A 17,903-nucleotide genomic window follows, 5' to 3' on the forward strand; every position below is an offset into this window, starting at 1 on the left:
AAAAAGGCCAAGCCAACTTGGAGGCATTATATGCTGGTGGAGAGATGGGTGGACAGAGTCCTAGGTTTGAGTCACTTGTGATCTAAACTGTAACGTTTCTTGCTCTTTAGAATAACAATAGCCCCTACCTTCTACAGCGTCCTAAGGATTAAACACACAGTGCCTGTAACACATTTAGCAGTTAGGGTCTCTCAAGAGTTCAACAGAGGTGCAGACTAGTGTTCTGAAGGGTCCCCCAATTTTTTAAATTTATTTTATTTTTTTAAAGATTTTATTTATTTATTTGTCAGAGAGAGAAAGCGAGAGCGAGCACAGGCAGACAGAGTGGCAGGCAGAGTCAGAGGGAGAAGCAGGCTCCCTGTGGAGCAAGGAGCCCAATGTGGGACTCGATCCCAGGACGCTGGGATCATGACCTGAGCCGAAGGCAGCTGCTCAACCAACTGAGCCACCCAGGCGTCCCCCAATTTTTTTTTTAAGATTTTATTTATTTATTTGACAGACAGAGATCACAAGTAGGCAGAGAGGCAGGCAGAGAGAGCGAGGGAAGCAGGCTCCCCGCCGAGCTCGATCCCAGGACCCTGAGATCATGACCTGAGCTGAAGACAGAGGCTTAACCCACTGAGAAACCCTGGCACCCCAAATATTTATAGATTTTGTAGGTGTTCGCTAGGAAAAATATACGTAAGTGCGATAATCCTATTAATTAATAATCTCATTGCAAGGTTCACCTTTACACATGACCCTTACTGGACTGTAAGTTCCAAGCGTCCAGTGTTCAGTCTTGTGAGTGGGAATGTCTGCAGGTCAGGTCTACAAGTCCCAATGCAAAGGGAGTGCGGAGCAGCACGCGGGCAAATAACCACAGCTCATGTTTACCCTTTTGGTGCCAGGCTGTTATCAAGGGTTCGGAAGTCAGGTCTGCCATAAAAGCCTGAACTGTCTCCCGGCTGCTTCTCACAACACCTTCGCTACTCTGAAAAATGCAAGTCATTTGAATAACACCTTGGTAAAAAATGAGGGTGACTGGCTTGTGTAAACGCGAGGACATTCCATGGCGCTCAGGCTGTTCCAGCAACTTCGGAGAGGAGTCCTGGCCCCAGCCACTGCTCCTGTGAGTCTCCTCCAAAGGCTGTGTGCGGAAACACCTCCCCTACAGCCACCCCACAGACAGTTGCCCTTGGCCCTCCGGAGTTTGAAAACCCTCAAAATATCAAGACAGGATTTTTTTTTTTTTTAAAGATTTTATTTATTCATCAGAGAGAGAGAGTGAGAGCGAGCACAGGCAGACAGAGAGGCAGGCAGAGTTAGAGGGAGGAGCAGGCTCCCTGCCGAGCAAGGAGCCCGATGTGGGACTCGATCCCAGGACGCTGGGATCATGATCTGAGCCGAAGGCAGCTGCTTAACCTACTGAGCCACCCAGGCGTCCCTCAAGACAGGATCTTAACGGAGCTCAGGCTAACTTAGATCCTAATTTGCATACATTCTAATGTATACGTTGGGAGAGAGAAATCGGAAGCCAGACACTCCTGCAACTAATTTAACAAACTCTCAGCCCAGTGGTGGCCACACATGCAGAGACTCTGACCTTCCCCAGGTGGAGGAGGGAGATGCTGGGCGACGTGCTGTCTGAAGGACCGCGTGCGTTTCAACAGAATGACAGCGAAGCGTTTGTGGAAAGCATTTAATAACCCACTCAAGTTGCACCAAGTACAATGACAAGTGCTAAGGGTAATGTGGGAGTGAATGGAGTAAAAGGTAAGAAATCAGGATTAGAGGAGGGTTCAGACTCGGGGGGGACGGGACCTTGAGTGTCTGAGACCATGGACGAGGGGGGCTGCTCAGGGACAGCCTCAAGAAGATCTGCATGGCTGCTCTGTCGGCAGGAGATGTCCGCTGGTTGTCCAGGAAGGTAACGGAAAGGTTTTTTCCATCTAGTGGCCACAGGAGGCTACCACAGATTTCTAAAGATGTGCGAAAATCTGAGAAGCTGGGGAGGGCGGGGGTGCTCTAGAAGTAATCTGCATGCAGAATCGCCAGAGCTACGAATGGGTGTAAAGATGACAGGCCACACTCAGAGAAAAGGGGTCAATCTCGGGGGCAGACTGAGGACCGAGTCTGAATGAGTTCAAGGTCACAAGCCTTGGAGGAACCACGAGAAGCCGGCTGAGGCAGTGGCAGCGAGGAGAGAGGGAGCCTGGCTGCCGGTTCTTGAGAAGGGGAGAGGGAGTTCTGACGAAGCAGTCTGGAATGGAAGTGGGCGACCCGCCAGAAGGAGCAGGGGTCCCGATGGAACCCGAGGTGTGGGTCTGGAGACGCCCAGGACAAAGGGTCGTGGGACTCCTGGGGAGGGGCCCATAGAGGGAGAAGAGCGGGTAAAAGGCTCACAGGCGACGGGGGAGGGAGCCTCACCGGTGACACCCTTACCGGTGACACCCTTACCGAGGTTAACAGGCTTGAGTCCCTTGCCAGAAGGGACAGCCTCCTGGTATGCATGTCCCCGCCTTCAGTCTCAGCTCCTCCTCGGAGCTTGTCCTGACTTCACCCACACTCCTCAGGAGTCACCAAAGGCAGAAAAGATGTGTTCCTCCCACGAGTCCAGCTTGGAACCAGTGTCTTCGGAGAGGGGAGTGTAGGCTTGGAAGCGCTGACCTTGGCAGCTCGGGTGAGGGGTGCCCTCCCCAATCCTGCTGGGACTGGGCAGGCAGGTCACGTCTACTCCAAAAGGCAGCTGGGGCTTCAGACATTTCGCTTCGGGTCCCTGAACGGCAGGGTGGAGGAAAAGCTCAGGCCTGGCCGAGGGTTGAAAGGCTTTCCCACTCTGTCGCCTGGACTTGGCCCGCCGGTTCTGGAACCACACCTGGAAGAGGGAAGAGAAGCTGCTCCAGGCTGGAGTCCTTACACTCCGGCACTGCTCCCGAGTCCCCATCCAACATGCCCTGCTTCCCTGCTGCGAGCCTCCGTTTTCACCAAGCACTTGCGTCAATCGGTGGCCAGTTCAGAGTCCCTGGCTCTCCCTGCCTTGGCTTTCCCAGCTGCAAAATGGGGAACCCGCCTCCCTCTACTTGGGCATCATATAGGGATACCCTCGGGGAAAAGTAGGGTGGCAAAAACAGAAGCACTTAGCATTTGAGGATAAAAGGCTTAAAGATGACAGGCAGTTAAGAAAATTTAGAAAGTCGGGACACCTGGGTGGCTCAGTGGGTTAAAGCCTCTGCCTTCCGCTCAGGTCATGATCTCAGGGTCCTGGGATCCAGCCCCATATTGGGCTCTCTGCTCAGCAGGGAGCCTGCTTCCCCCCCCTCCCCGCCTCTCTGCCTACTTGTGATCTTTATCAAATAAATAAATAAAATCTTTTTTTTTTTTTAAAGAAAATTTAGAAAGTCCATTTCTGGGGGCGCCTAGGAGGCTCAGTGGGTTAAAGCCTCTGCCTTCAGCTCAGGTCATAATCCCAGGGTCCTGGAATGGAGACCTGTGTCCAGCTCTCTGCTCCACAGCAAGCCTGCTTCCCTTCCTCTGTCTCTGCCTGCCTCTCTGCCTACTTGTGATCTCTGTCTGTCAAATAAATAATAAAATCTTAAAAAAGAAAGAAAGAAAGTCGATTTCTGGAAATATAGTCTCTTGTCAAATCAGTGGAGAAGGGGTTTTTGCCCGCGGACTTCACTTTGGTAAATACATTTTTCCGCTCACCGTTTCCCAACAAATAGCTAGGGCGTCCTGCTCAGGAAGCCCCGACGCTATCGGTTGGAGCCTACAGATGGGCTCCACCAGGCACGCAGAAGAACAAGCCCGCTCCCCCCAGTGTTAAAGCGAGGGCTCCAACTTAAAACCGTGGACACAGAGCGCTGCGCGCAAAAAGGCAGGCTCGTGGTCACCAGCAAGCTCCCGGGTTCTGATCTAAATCCCTTGGCAATAAACATGCCTGGCACTGGATTTTTCAAACCCTGACAAGAAGCCCCACTCACTTCAGGCTTTATGACCCTTCGAACCAAAATTCCAGACCCAATACCCGCCAAGAAAAGGGACTTAGGGGCGCTGGGGGCCACCCGGAGAGCCAGCCCTGCCCTCTCCGAGAGACCAGCCCATCCCCCCCCCACGACCCGTGGGAAGCCCCAACCGTGCCTCATGTGTCCCTTCCTGGATCCAGAAGAAGTATAAAAGGACTCTTTCTCGCCCTCCTGCTCGGGATGGTCTTTGTGACTCTCTCAAAGGGCCGGCGGGCGACCTCAGAAGGGCCCCGACCATACTGGACGCCGACAGAGGAAAGTGGCTGCGTGCGGCCCGCCCCCCCACCCCGCCCCACGATTGCCCCAGCGACGGGTCGCGACGCCACCCTCCGTGGGCAGCCCGGGGAGCGGCGCGCCGAGCGGGGGTTCACCTGGATCCTAGACTCGGGGAGCAGAGTGAGCGCGGCTAGGCGCTCGCGCAGGTGGATGTCTGGGTACATGGTCCGGCGGAAGACGAGTTCCAGCAGCTGCAGCTGCTCGGCGCTGAACGACGTGCGCTTGCGGCGCTGCGACGCCGACGGGGCGGGCGCGCCTGCGGGGGGCGCGGGGGGCGCTGGACAGCCGCTCAGGAAGCCGGCGAAGGGCCCGGGGCCCGGGGGGGGCGGTGGGGCAGCGGCTGGGCCGGGCGGGAGGGCGGGGAGCGCGGGGAGCGCGGGAGCCGCCCCGAAGCCAAGCTGCTGGGACCGGGACGCGGCCATCGCTGGGCGAGCCTATGCGCCGTCCGAGGGGCGCGGGCCCCGGGTTATAGGACGCGGGCCGGGGGAGGGGCGGCGGCGCGCTCAAAGGGACGGGCGAGCCGAGGCCCGTGTCCCCCCGGGGGGCCGACCCACCCCCAGCCCCGCCAGACGCCGTGGGAACTGCCGCTTCCGCCGCCGCCGGCAGGAGGAGAGGAGGCGTGAACTTGGGCCGCCCCCTACCCCTCCTCCCCCGGCGACCCCCGCCCGCCCGGCCCGCCGGCCGCAATCCACATCCCGGGGCGGGCGTCCCGCTTGTCGGCGCGCAAGGCCGGGGCAGCGACCCTTGCCCGCGTCCTCAGAAGCTGTTTACTTAAGACCCCTCCTCCCCCCTCCCCGCCCCCTGCCCCCCGCCCCGTCCGGGTACGTGCCAGACCCGGTACCAGGTTGGTCAAACAGCCCGGCCCCTGCCCTTCACGAGCCTCCGCGGCGCATCCTGAACCGGGAGGGGGATGCGGATTAAGGGACTGCCGAGGGAGACCGCGACCTCACCTGGAGCGGGGGGGGGGGGGTGCTCGGGGGCGGACCCTCTGGAATACCGGTAGGCCAAGGAACGAGGGTCTCCTGGGCCCGGCGGGCCTGAAAGCCTGCCCACGTTTAGAGACGCGGGACTGCCGGGGGCTCGGGCTTTGCTCGGAAGCCGACTGACCTGGGAAGTCTCCGTGCCCGCCTGCCTCTGCCCTAGGGGCCCGTTCCAAGTTCCCGGTTGGTCTTGGTGTGCGCTGTGGCCCTAGTTTGCGTCTCTGCCTCCCCCCAACTCCGACTGTAACGTCAGAGAGTGCAGGCACCCCAGTTCCCCACTGTGCGAGAGGCACGGTGCTAGACCCTTCCGCTCCGCACAACCCATGCACGCCTCTCGCGCCCGGATGCCTCCGAATTCACTTTGTGGGGAGAGAGACGCAGAGGCCTGCGTGGGAACCGCTCCACCCAGGGGAGCCCAAGGCCCCGGGCTTCCTGATCCCCGAACCCGAGCCCTGACTTCACCAGGACCCTGCAAGCTTGCTCTCTGTTGGAAGGGTCCTTCAGGGCACTGTCCCTGCCTGTCTGTCCATTCTGGAATGCTCTAAAACCACCCCGAAAGGCCTTGGATGTTTCCATCCTGGATGGACCGCCTGGGTGTCCAAGCAGAGAGTCTGCAGGGGACAGGAGCTCAGAGCTTGATTTTCTCCTGGAAGGTGGCTGAGTTGTCAGGAACTATTTCAAACCCCAAGCTCTTCTGGGCAGCCTGCTCCTCCATCTCCCAACCCCTACACCTTCTCTCTCTCCCTCCTGGTCCCTTCCCCTCTCTCTTCCTTTGCTGGGTCATTGGGGTCTTCGGACAGAGGGCATAGGGGATGGGTGGGCAGATCCTCTATTTTCCTATGCTCCGTCCTTCTTTCATTAACCCAAAACCTTTTCTTTCTTTCTTTCTTTTTTTAAAGATTTTATTTATTAGAGAGAGAGCACAAGCGGGGAGAGGAGCAGAGGGAGAGGGAGAGACAGTCTCCCCTGAGCAGGGATTCTGACTCAGGGCTCAATCCCAGGACCCCGAGATCATGACCTGAGCCAGAGGTGGACACTTAAACGACTGAGCCACGCAGGCACCCCAACTCCAAAACCATTTATGAAGTGTCTCCGGGCAAGGCCATGCTACACGTGTGTTCATATGAAGTAGGTATTCCCATCCCAGTCTTACAGATCAGGACTAATTCCACAATCCAGATGAGGCCCAAAGGTCTCCGAAGCCACTGAGACTCCTGGGCTCACCACTCCGTTCCCCTGCACCCTGGGGGGGGAGGGCAAAACCCCTGTTCCCTCCAGTTTTGTCTTTCAGGCCCCTTGGCCTCAGGAGGGTCACAGTCACAGGCAGTGGTGATGGGCCCAGATCTATGCAGACCCAAGTTACATAGCTGCAGCTAAGCTACTGTGACCAGAAGGCCAACCTCTGAAGGAGGCCGGGGTTTAACAGCAGAGAGGGCCCAGCGAGCCAGAAAGCCAGAAATGGCCCAGGGCCAGGAGTCACAGGTCATCTCTGGCTGTCCCCACCCCTCCAGCAGTCCTGCATCCCAGCCCCAAGCCTCTGCAGCACCTGCTCCCAGTGGGGCCTCGCAGCCTGGAATGGACCCACCCAGAGAAATGAGATGCCTGGTCAGGGGATGCAACAGGTAGATGAAGCCACCTACACACACATTTTTTTCTGCTTTTGACCTGGTGGCAAGAGACACCAGCCCTTGGGGGTGTGGCCAGGTCTGTCCAGCAGACAGACAAAGCTAGCATTATCCTTCCTGACTTCTGGAGAGTCTGTAGCTTCCTGATCATCTGGAGTGGAATAGGATTTCTGCCTCTCCCCTTCTCTCCTCCTTGTGCTCTATATGAAGCTTTCGTTGTGTGTTCTTGTATGTATATACCTAGGGCATCACCTTGGTGGGGATCAGCAGAAACCCAAGATTGCAACTTCGAGCAAGGAGTTAGAGGGGGAGATTATCTTCTATACCCTGGTGCCGCTTTATTCTGTTTTTTAATCACATGTGTGATGACTTGGTCCAATGTGGTATTCTGGGTTGGATTTTTATTTATTTATTTATTTTAAAGAAAGTCTACACCCAGTGGGCTGGAACTCATGACCAGGAGATCAAGAGTCGCAGGCCAGGTGCCCTGGGATGGATCCTTAGGAAAGAAAAAAGGATATTAGTGGGAACATTGTTAAAATCTGAATGGTTTTATAAAACTAACATTACAACACTGGAGCAGAGAATGCAAGTAATATGTCTGGAAGGAGACAGCTGTTTCACTGGGAACAGAGTTCCCATTTCCGTGGTGGACTCGGACCAGGGTTAGGAAGCTCTAAGCTTCCACAGCTCTCTTCAGAAGCTCTGATGTGTCCACTCACTCAAAATCACAGGTACTTTCTGCTCCTCTGGGGCGTGACAGACACCTCTAAAATCATAAGTGGTTTCCACAAAACCCAGGTTCTGGATTCCTTACTCCGTTATCCTGCTGCAAGCATACAACAAATATTTTCGTGAATTCTTCTGTACCTGTTTTCCCAAATGGAAAACGGAAAGAGCCCGATCCTTGACAACATCTTAAAAAATGATTGGGGCGCCTGGGTGGCTCAGTGGGTTAAAGCCTCTGCCTTCGGCTCAGGTCATGATCCCAGGGTCCTGGGATCGAGTCCCACGTTGGGCTCTCTGCTCAGCAGGGAGCCTGCTTCCCTTCCTCTCTCTCTGCCTGCCTCTCTGCCTGTTTGTGATCTCTGTCTGTCAAATAAATAAATAAAATCTTAAAAAAAATTATTATGGCAGGGCACCTGGTGGTTCAGTGGGTTAAGCCTCTCTGCCTTCGGCTCAGGTCATGATCTCAGGGTCCTAGGATCGAGCCACACAATGGACTCTCTGCTCATCAGGGAACCTACTTCCCTCTCTTTCTGTGCCTACTTGTGATCTCTCTCTGTCAGATAAATAAATAAAATCCTTTAAAAAATGATTATGGCGGGGTGCCTGGGTGGCTCAGTGGGTTAAGCCTCTGCCTTCAGCTCAGGTCATGATCTCAGGGTCCTGGGATCAATCCCCACATCGGGCCCTCTGCTCGGCGGGGAACCTGCTTCCCCTCTCTCTCTCTCTCTGCCTGCCTCTCTGCCTACTTGTGATCTCTGTCAAATAAATAAATAAAATATTTTTTAAAAAATGATTATGGTGGGACGCCTGGGTGGCTCAGTGGGTTAGGCCTCTGCCTTCAGCTCAGGTCGTGATCTCAGGGTCCTCGGATCGAGTCCCACATCGGGCTCCTTGCTCGGCAGGGAGCCTGCTTCACCCTCTGCCTCTGCCTGCCTCTCTGCCTGTGCTCGCTCTCTTGCTCTCTCTCTCTGACTAATAAATAAATAAAATCATTTTTAAAAAATGATTATGGTGAGTTATTTTCTCGAAATACATAATCTGTGAAATCTAACTGCTTTTATTTATTCTTTATGTATATAGAGAGAGAGTGAGAGAGAGAATGAGCACTGAGATCGAGAGGGAGAAGCAGACTTCTTGCTGAGCAAGGACAACCCCACCCACCCCCACTTGAGATTGATCCTAGGACCCTGGGATCATGACCTGAGCCAAAGGCAGGCGCTTAATACACTGTGCCCCCCAGGCACCCCAAGTACATTTTTAATAGGCTCCAGGAGGTACTTTCCTGTACCAAAGTCAGTCAGGTTACGAGTTTCAGAATAGCACACAGAAGTTCAGGGGTAGCCGAAGGCCAGGGTCGCAGAGATCAAGGGTTCTTATCCACAACTGGGCTCTGCTCACTCACCACCTGACTTGCTCAGGGCTTTGGTCCTTGTTGGCATTTTGTCCCTTGGTGACATCCGGTGAAACAGAAGGGGAAGAGCAAGGGGACACAGAAGACAGTCCTCAGAGACACACTCTGTATCCTGAGGGAAGGCCAATAAGGACTCAGTAGAAAAAGCAACAAGCTTTAAAAAAAAAAAAAAAGTGTCATTATTTGGAGCAGTCCCAGCGGGGAGATGGGAGCCACTTGGGATGACCGTCCTGCTCTGTATCCCCAACATTTCCCACCACAGCTCCTGTCCCCGGCTCCCCTGAACATCACAGACGCCTGCCTTTCCTCCCCAAGTGCTAAGTACCCTCTTCCCGGCTTTGTTGTTCAAGTCTGGCCCTCGGCACTGCCCTGAGACCTGGCCCTTGCTCTGTGCTGGGTGTTTATTGACGAGAGAACCACGAAAAGGAAAGTTGATGGCTCTGCTTCCACCCAGAGCCCCCAAGCTGTTTGCCCCTTTGATCCTGGCTTTGATTTCCTTTCCTCTCTCTCTCTGCAGCCCCAGCCTCCTGAGTTTCCAAAGCAGAGGTTACAAGAGATGGAGAGTCCACATCCCCCAAAAGGTATCAATGCGCCAGGAAAGTGATAAAAGGTGAAGCAGCCTCTTTTGTTGTTCGGTTAACACCAAATAAATTCCAATAACCAACCGGAAAGAGATTGGGAATCCAACACGTTGAGTTTTTGAAAAGCACAATTTCTTTGCTTCTTTCAGTTATTTCTCCCCAAAGCCTCAGGACAGTGTCTTACCACCCAGACTCACACGAGCGAGGACGTTAAAGAAACAGCTCAAGCTCAGAGAGAGAGAAAACCCTAGATTTTCCAAGTTTGTGTCCACACACTTGATCACGAAGGACCGGATCGACCAGCAGAATATTTGGCCCTCACACCCAACATTTGTCTGTATTTCTATCCGCAACATGCCTATTGAGTGCTTTACAGGGGGCTAGTGCCCCTGAACTGGGTTTTGGTTTTTTGTTTTCTATTAGTTTGTTTTTTACTTTATTGCCTGTTAACTAATTGCAATGTAAGCAGCCAAGCGTGTGCAGTGGCGATGGGTACGACAGGACAGCTCAAGGCCAGCAAATTCCTCTTCTTTGATCGTTGCTTATAGGCAGATCCAAGGAGGTATTTAGTTGACTCAGAATCATACACTAGTTTTGAATTCTGCACTCTCCTTTTCTGTTGCTTAAACAGAACTCTGGATCCTCAGAATGATGACCCCAGCTTCATACTGAGCAGCTCCCCATAGCCACAGGTCATTGTTGCTTTAAATCTTGCTATGGTCTTTCTTCAAATGTACACAGGCTGGTGAAAGCTTTTCAAGGCTACAGGTTTCTTTCTTTCTTTCTTTCTTTCTTTCTTTCTTTTTTAAGATTTTATTTATTTGACAGAGAGAGAGAGAGATCACAAGTAGGCAGAGAAAGAGGGGGAAGCAGACTACCCACTGAGCAGAGAGCCCGACGCGGGGCTCCATTCCAGGACCCTGAGATCATGACCTGAGCCAAAGGCAGAGGCTCAACCCACTGAGCCACCCAGGAGCCCCGAGGCGACAGGTTTCTTAAACATGGTTCTTGGACTCAAACCCTGTGTTGTCTTGATAATTTTGTTCTCTTCCAATCATAGAGTGAAACTTTGCTTCCAAAGTTCAATGTCTCTGTGCGAGGTGTGGCCTGACACTGAGTTATTGAACATCGTCCACCCTGCAGGCGGCCACACCAGACAAGGACAAGTAAAGAGAGAGGCCATCAGAACATAGAATCTGCCAACACCTGTCGTTTCTACTCCCAAATAATTCATTAAAGTGTTAGCAGATCCCCAGGGTAACCCAAGATCAATTCCGGACCTGGAGTTCCAGCCAGCAAGTGGCGTGTGTGTATATCTGAAACACTTCCTTTCACTGGGTGTTACTGCCTACAGCGGATGAGAAACATCTGAGTGGGTACACTGCCACTCTAAGTTGGTCCCATCAGACAGAGACTCTCGGCAGATATAGGAGAGAAGGCACTCCCAAATAGATACTATCCCATTTTAATTTGCACCAGGATGTAGGGTTTTTGAGAAATGATCCCACTTTGGGCCTCCTTCAGATTGCACTCGACCTGCTCTCAGTGCCACTTCCGTGCCTGGCGCCCGGCTCCAGAACCATAAGGAGGGTCCCCTGACCACCAGGCCTTCTGTTCAGCAGCCGGCTTCTTGGGTAAGCGGTCATCCTGCCTCATGGAGCCCAGCCAGTGACTCCATGGCGCGGGTGTTGGCCCAGACTCAACCCGTCCCTTGTGATGCCCCAAAGAGACTTTCCCTTTGGCTGTATCACTTGAACAAACTGCCAGAGAGGGCCCTTCGTTGAACCTGGCTGATTACACTAGGATTATTTAAACTTATTCACGCACAGACTGTGGTCTCTATGAACCATTTCCAGCGCAAAGGGGGGCAAAATTCTCCTTTGAGAAATGACTCATTCCAGGTCCAGGGCAGCAAAGGCTTGACATGAGTCTGGGCTATTCAGTCATATCCACAGAGGACAAAACTATTCAACACCACTGAGCTAGCCTTTCGGGAAATAAGTTGAAGAGGCTCCCGCTGGCCAAACAGGACAATCTGAGCGTCAATAAGAATAATGAAAGCAATGGGTTGAGACACATCCAATATACCAAAACTGGGCGCCTGGGGGACTCTGTCAGTTAAGCATCTGACTCTTGGGTTCAGCTCAGGTCTTGATTTCAGGGTTATGGGATGGAGCCCCACATCAGGCTCTGTGCTGGGTGTGGCACCTGATTGGAATTCTCGCATTTTCTCTTTCCCTCTCCCTCTGCCCACCTCCCTGCTCACGTGTGCACTTGCACGGGCATGTGTGCACTCGCACGGGCATTTGAGAAAGCTAGAGTGCAAGTCATCACACTTAACAGTTCTGGGGAACAATTCCTGTATACTAAGAACTGGTAAACAAAAAAGCAAATATTTATCCCACCTTTTCCGTATGACTGTAGCTCAAGGTAAACAAACTTGGTAAAGAAAAGTTTCTCCTTCTGGACGTGTTCTGCTGATGAACGGAGAAGGAATGCAAGAGTTCGAATCTCCTCATGTTCAACCTCTGATGACGTAATGAGCCCCAGCAACGATCACCGTGGCTTCTAGAGCTCCGAGCTTGCAGAAGCACACATCCCCGCCCATGAACGAGTCGTTCTCCCCAGAACACAGAACCAGAATGGCAGCCAGCGACCGGAGCTCACTACCATTTTAGAGAAGTATGGGGAAGGGCAGCAGGTCCCCCAGCGCCCCAGCAAGGCAATCAACAAAAACCAGACTGTGGGAGATTCAGGGCAAACGCCAGCAGCTTCCCCCAGTAAACTGGAGACACAGGAAGACAGAGAGAGAACCATGTAGACTAAAAGGGACCGAAGAGCCAGATAAACTCGACACAGTGTTTGGATCCTGATGAGAACAAACACCTGTGAAAATTCACTTCCAGGGCACCTGGCTGGCCTGATCGGGACAGCATGGGACTCTCCACGTCTGGAGTTGTGAATTCGGGCCCCACGTTGGACCCAGAGATAACTTAAAAAAAAGAAAAATGCCTTTCCTTTTTTTTTTTTTTTTTTTAAGATTTTACTTATTATTTGAGAAAGCTAGAGTGCAGGTGGGGATGGGCAGAGGGACAAAGTGACTTCCTGCTGAGCGCAAAGGCAAGCGTGGGCTGGAAGCAGAGGCGGGGCTCCATCCCAGGACCCTGAGATCATGACCAGCGCCCAAGTCAGGTGCCTCACCAAGGGAGTCAGCCAGGCACCTCTGAGGAAAATTCATTTCTGAGACCAGTTGGGACATTTGAACCTTAGCTATGAGATGATATTATGGAACCAAGGTTCTTTTTTTTTTTGGTTATGGTAGTGATTTTCTGCTGTATTTTCATTGTTGTTTAGAGATACATGGAAATGTTGGTGGATGAAATAATGCAAGGTTTGGGGTTTGCTCCACAGTTACCTTGTTTGGGGACAGGGGAATATAGAAGAAGCAAGATTGGATATGAACTGGGCACCTGGGTGGCTCAGTGGGTTAAGCCGCTGCCTTCAACTCAGGTCATGATCTCAGGGTCCTCGGATCGAGTCCCGCATTGGGCTCTCTGCTCGGCAGGGAGCCTGCTTCTCTCTCTCTCTCTCTCTCTCTGCCTGCCTCTCCATCTACTTGTGATTTCTCTCTGTCAAATAAATAAATAAAATCTTTAAAAAAAAAAAAAAAGATTGGATATGAACTGACAACATCAGGGCTGTTCTCTCCACTTTTGTGTATGTTTGAGATTTTTCCAGAATGAAAAGTTGAGAAAAAAGAAAGAGAGAGAAGAAAAGAGAAGCAAGAGTCAGTGTCTTTGAAAGACATGGAAGAGAGGGGCGCCTGGGTGGCTCAGTGGGTTAAAGCCTCTGCCTTCAGCTCAGGTCATGATCCAGGGTCCTGGGATGGAGCCACGCATCGGGCTTTCTGCTCAGCAGGGAGCCTGCTTCCCTTCTTTCTCTCTCTGCCTGCTTGTGATCTCTGTCAAATAAATAAATCTTTAAAAAAAGAAAAGAAAAAAGACATGGAAGAGGATACTGAACGGGAGGACAAGAACATCATTCTGGGAAGATGAGGTCTGCTGCTTTGGGAACCCAGGCAGAGGAGAGGGGAGGAGCTCCTCCCTGGGGCTGGGGCTGGAGGAGGGGCAGTGCAGGGAGTGGGTTCAGGTCCCACGAAGCCCAGCCACTGGGTCAGGGTTGAGTGCTCATGGCTGGCCGAGCTCCCTGGACAGGGGGCAGAGGCAGGGCCTGGGTGCGCTGGGACAAAGCCTTGGAGAGAAGACCATAAGAGAAAAGGCAGAAAGGCAGGAGTAGTGCAGGACTCTGGGGGACAAGGCAGTGGGGTCAGTGAAGGCCCTGAGTGCTGACCTCACCCCGGCATGCCGAGAGTAACATGCCTTCTGCTGCGCTTGGCCCTGGGGTGGGAGCCGAGAAGCCCACCCCAGGAACTTTCCAGAAAAGGCAAGGCTGCCCTTGGTTTACAGCCATCAGAGAACCTGTTGTAGGTTCTGCACATTGCCCCGTGCAGTCCTCCCAGGGGTGTTTACGAGGCGCTGCCCAGTGCCGGGGTCCTGCGTGGGTCTCCCCTTCCTGAACTTGGGCTAAGGGGGCTGGGTTCCTCCTCCCAGGACTCAGGCTGCTTCTACATCCCACCTGCTCCGCAGGCCCCGTTCAAGCCTCTGGCTGTGAACCCCCAGTCTCTCCTGGGCCTGCCCTCCATGGCCCGTACCCCGCTGCCCCATTCCTGGTGTGAGTCCCACTCTCTGTGGAAATCCCATGCAACCACAGAGGAAAGGAGAGACCCGTGAGTAAATCTGTCTGAGGGCAGCCAGATCAGTCCTTTCCTAGGAAACCATTTCCGAGTGTGGGTGTGTAACATTTCCACATCTATAGCCCTACAAGAAACCCACACGGGCATGGTTTCTATACAAACACATCTTGTTTACCGAACCCGAGAAGAATTTCTTTGCGAGCACGAAGCTATGATACTATTTTGTGCCTCGCACAGCATCAAATCTGGAACAGGTTCTCAATGTGTGTTTGACTGATGCGTTCAAAGACGTTTCAGGGCCCATAGTCTAGACCTGGTGGGCGGGCTCCCCTGCAGAGGAAGAGCTGGATGAGGAGAGGGAGCTTCGTGCTTTTGCTTTACGTTAAGTACATTTAAAATATCTGCATTTAGGCACCTGAGGGGCTCCGTTGGTCAAGCTACTGCTGGCTCAGGTCATGATCCTGGGGTCCTGGGATGGAGTCTGGCATGGGGCTCCCTGCTCAGCAGGGAGTCTGCTTCTCCCGCTGACCTTCTCCCCTCTCATGCTCTCTCATTTATTCTCTCAAGTAAAAAAAAAATTTTTAATATTTTATTTATTTATTTGACAAAATTTATTTATTTGACACAAATAAGCAGAGAGGCAGGCAGAGAGAAAGAGAGGAGGAAGCAGGCTCCCCACTGAGCAGAGAACCCGTTGTGGGGCTCCATCCCAGGACCCTGAGATCATGACCTGAGCCGAAGGCAGCGGCTTTAACTCACTGAGCCACCCAGGCGCCCCAAATAAAATCTTTTTAAAAAATAAAATAAAATATCTTTATTTTAGGACGTCTGGGGGCTCAGTAGGTTAGGTGTCTGCCTTCGGCTCTGGTCATGATCCCGGGGCTCCCTGCTCAGCGGGGAGTCTGCTTCTCCCTCTGCCTCCCCACTGCTTGTGTTTTCTCTCTCTCTGACAAATGAGTGAATAAAATCTTAAAAAAATCTATCTATCTATCTATCTATCTATCTAGATCTGTATTTCTTGGGACACCTGGGTGGTTCAGTCTGCTAAGCGTCTGCCTTTGGTTCAGGTCATGATCCCAGGGTCCTGGAATTGAGTCCTGAGTTAGGCTCTCTGCTCAGTGTGGGGCCTGCTTTTCCCTCTACCTCTGCCTCTCTCTCACTGTCTCCCCCTCAAATGAGTAAATAAAATCTTAAATAATAATAAATAAATAAAATTGTTAAAAATAAAGAAAACATCTGTATTTCTCATACAGCAGCGACTCAAACTCTCATAATTTTGCATGTGTTCTCAGTGTGGGAGGACTGGGGCCACGTGTGGGATGCCCCAGGGGAAAACCCTGGGTGCCCCCAGGTCCTCCCGTGCGGGGAACACCCTGCTGGACTGAAACCAGCCAGCTCTACAGATGGGCCCGGAATGGGCTGCCCTTCAGACAGGGCCTGGGAGTCTAAGCTGGGGCCTTGGGCCCCGCCTGTGTCTTAGCACCAAGATGTTGCAAAAGCCCTTAGGGCCAGAGAGGATCTGAACCTTGAACCTTCTGAGTGGAGGGCTCGCTTCGCTAACGAGCTAACATCTTTTTCTTTTCCTTTTTTTTTTTAAAGATTTTATTTATTTATTTGACACAGAGAAAGATCACAAGTAGGCAGAGAGGCAGGCAGAGAGAGAGGAGGAAGCAGGCTCCCTGCTGAGCAGAGAGCCCGATGCAGAGCTTGATCCCAGGACCCTGGGATCATGACCTGAGCTGAAGGCAGAGGCTTTTACCCACTGAACTACCCAGGGGCCCGAGCCAACATCTTTTACTCGGGATCCATGAGACCCTGGAATCCGAGCACTGGGAGTGGCGTCCAGAGCAGGCTGAGGAGGGGCCAGCAGGGCTGTTAGGCCAGCCTCCGTCTTGCACTCCAGAAGCCCTCTCCCTGGGACGCCTGGGTGGCTCAGTTGGTTGGACGACTGCCTTCGGCTCAGGGCGTGATCCTGGAGTCCCGGGATCGAGTCCCGCATCAGGCTCCCAGCTCCATGGGGAGTCTGCTTCGCTCTCTGACCTTCTCCTTGCTCGTGCTCTCTCTCACTGTCTCTCTCTCTCTCTCTCAAATAAATAAATAAATAAAATCTTTAAAAAAAAAAAAAAAAAAAAGAAGCCCTCTCCCTGTGTCGGCCGCACGCCTGAGTCTGTTCAGGAACGGTTCTGAGCTGTTTGTTCCGCAGCCTGGGGCCGGAGAGGGAGGCCTCCTCCTGTGCGTAGCCTCACCCAAGGGACAACCATCCACCCCCGGGTCGAGGTTGCCAAAGCTCCTGGCCTGGGATGGACGGCTTGGGGTTCCGTCCCACACGGAAGCGTGGCTGCCCAACAGGAGTCCTGGCCCCAAGGCCCGGTCAGGGTCCTCTGCAGGCAGGGGTGGGGTGGGGTGGGGTGGAAAGGACCTTTCCTCGCCCCCCTGCCTGCCTGCGCGCTGCTCTCCCCTAACCGCCTTCCGTCCGGACTGGCAGGAGCTGGGTCTGGCTTGTCCTGCACCCGCCACATCAGCCCAGTGACTGGTGTATCACCCAGGCTCAGGGAACCTTTCCTTATGAATAAGCATTCAGGGGCCAGGGTGCCTCTGCTTCTGCCATGCTCCATGAGCGCGGGGCCGACTGCCCCCCACCAGCCTCACAGCAGGAAGGGTACAGACGGTCACACGGGTCTTCCCTCTAGTCCCTTCTCCATTGTCAGAGCGCAGGCAGGTCCCCTAACCTCTCTGAGCTTTGCTTTTCTCTTCTGCTAAATGAGTCTCGGAGGAGCACAGGGGCTTCCCTAGGAGAGAGCTTGCCTGGCCGTGTAGTCAGGCCAAGTGCACGCCCTGGCTGACCCGTGCATGGGAATGAAGGCTCTCCAGAATGCGGCCCCAGGGTTGCCCCCCACAACCCTCTCCCCAGAGCTTGGCATTGCTGATGCAGCACATCGGGTGAGGGGAAGGGTCTCAGACATGCTCTTTGGCTCTGCCCATTCCCCCTTCCCACCCTCTGTGGCCTGGCTGGGCTCTCCAGGGCCCACCCTGTGTGTGTCACACCTCCCTGGCGGCTTTGCAGTGTTTTTCCAGGTGAGCCCATCTGGGCGCTCACCTGGCCCGTGAGCTCCAGGGGGCGGGGGGCTGGTGGCTAGGGCCCCAGGAGTGTGTGGAACTCTGCGACCCACTCAAAGGGTGCATGAGGGCCGTGGGCTCCTGGGGGTGCCAGGGTAAGGGGTAAGTCACATAGCCCCCATGCAGGGTGCTGAGAGAGTGGGCACGGGATGGTGTCTGTGCACTAGCAGCTCTTTCTGGAAGACTCAGTGGGGTCTCTGTGAGTTCCTGCAGATTTCTGTCAACTGATGTATTCAAGAGGAACTGGGGGTAGGGGGCTCAGCGGGAAGCTGAGGGAAGCGACTGACAGCTTCCCCCCAGAGCCTCAGTTTTGCCGGCAGGGAAATGGGGAAAGTGGTACCTGCCTCCCACCTTCTTCCTGGAGGTTCTCTGACAGTTGAAGCTTTTCACGGCACTTGAAAAGGCTCAGATGAAAGGCATGGATGGG

At 53.5% G+C, this 17,903-nt stretch overlaps 1 protein-coding gene across 1 annotated transcript; it reads right to left on the reverse strand.

Annotated features, from left to right (window-relative positions):
* Positions 1 to 1,509: 1,509 nt before the first annotated feature.
* On the reverse strand, positions 1,510 to 4,702 carry MIXL1 (Mix paired-like homeobox). Its single transcript, XM_044266140.1, has 2 exons — positions 4,376 to 4,702; positions 1,510 to 2,857 (listed from the first exon to the last, which is right to left on the reverse strand). The coding sequence occupies exons 1-2, from the start codon at positions 4,700 to 4,702 to the stop codon at positions 2,552 to 2,554; spliced, it is 633 nt and encodes a 210-aa protein (XP_044122075.1). The 3' UTR covers positions 1,510 to 2,551.
* Positions 4,703 to 17,903: the final 13,201 nt, after the last annotated feature.

Source organism: Neovison vison, chromosome 10 (genome assembly GCF_020171115.1).
Source record: "Neovison vison isolate M4711 chromosome 10, ASM_NN_V1, whole genome shotgun sequence".
NCBI lineage: Eukaryota > Metazoa > Chordata > Mammalia > Carnivora > Mustelidae > Neogale > Neogale vison.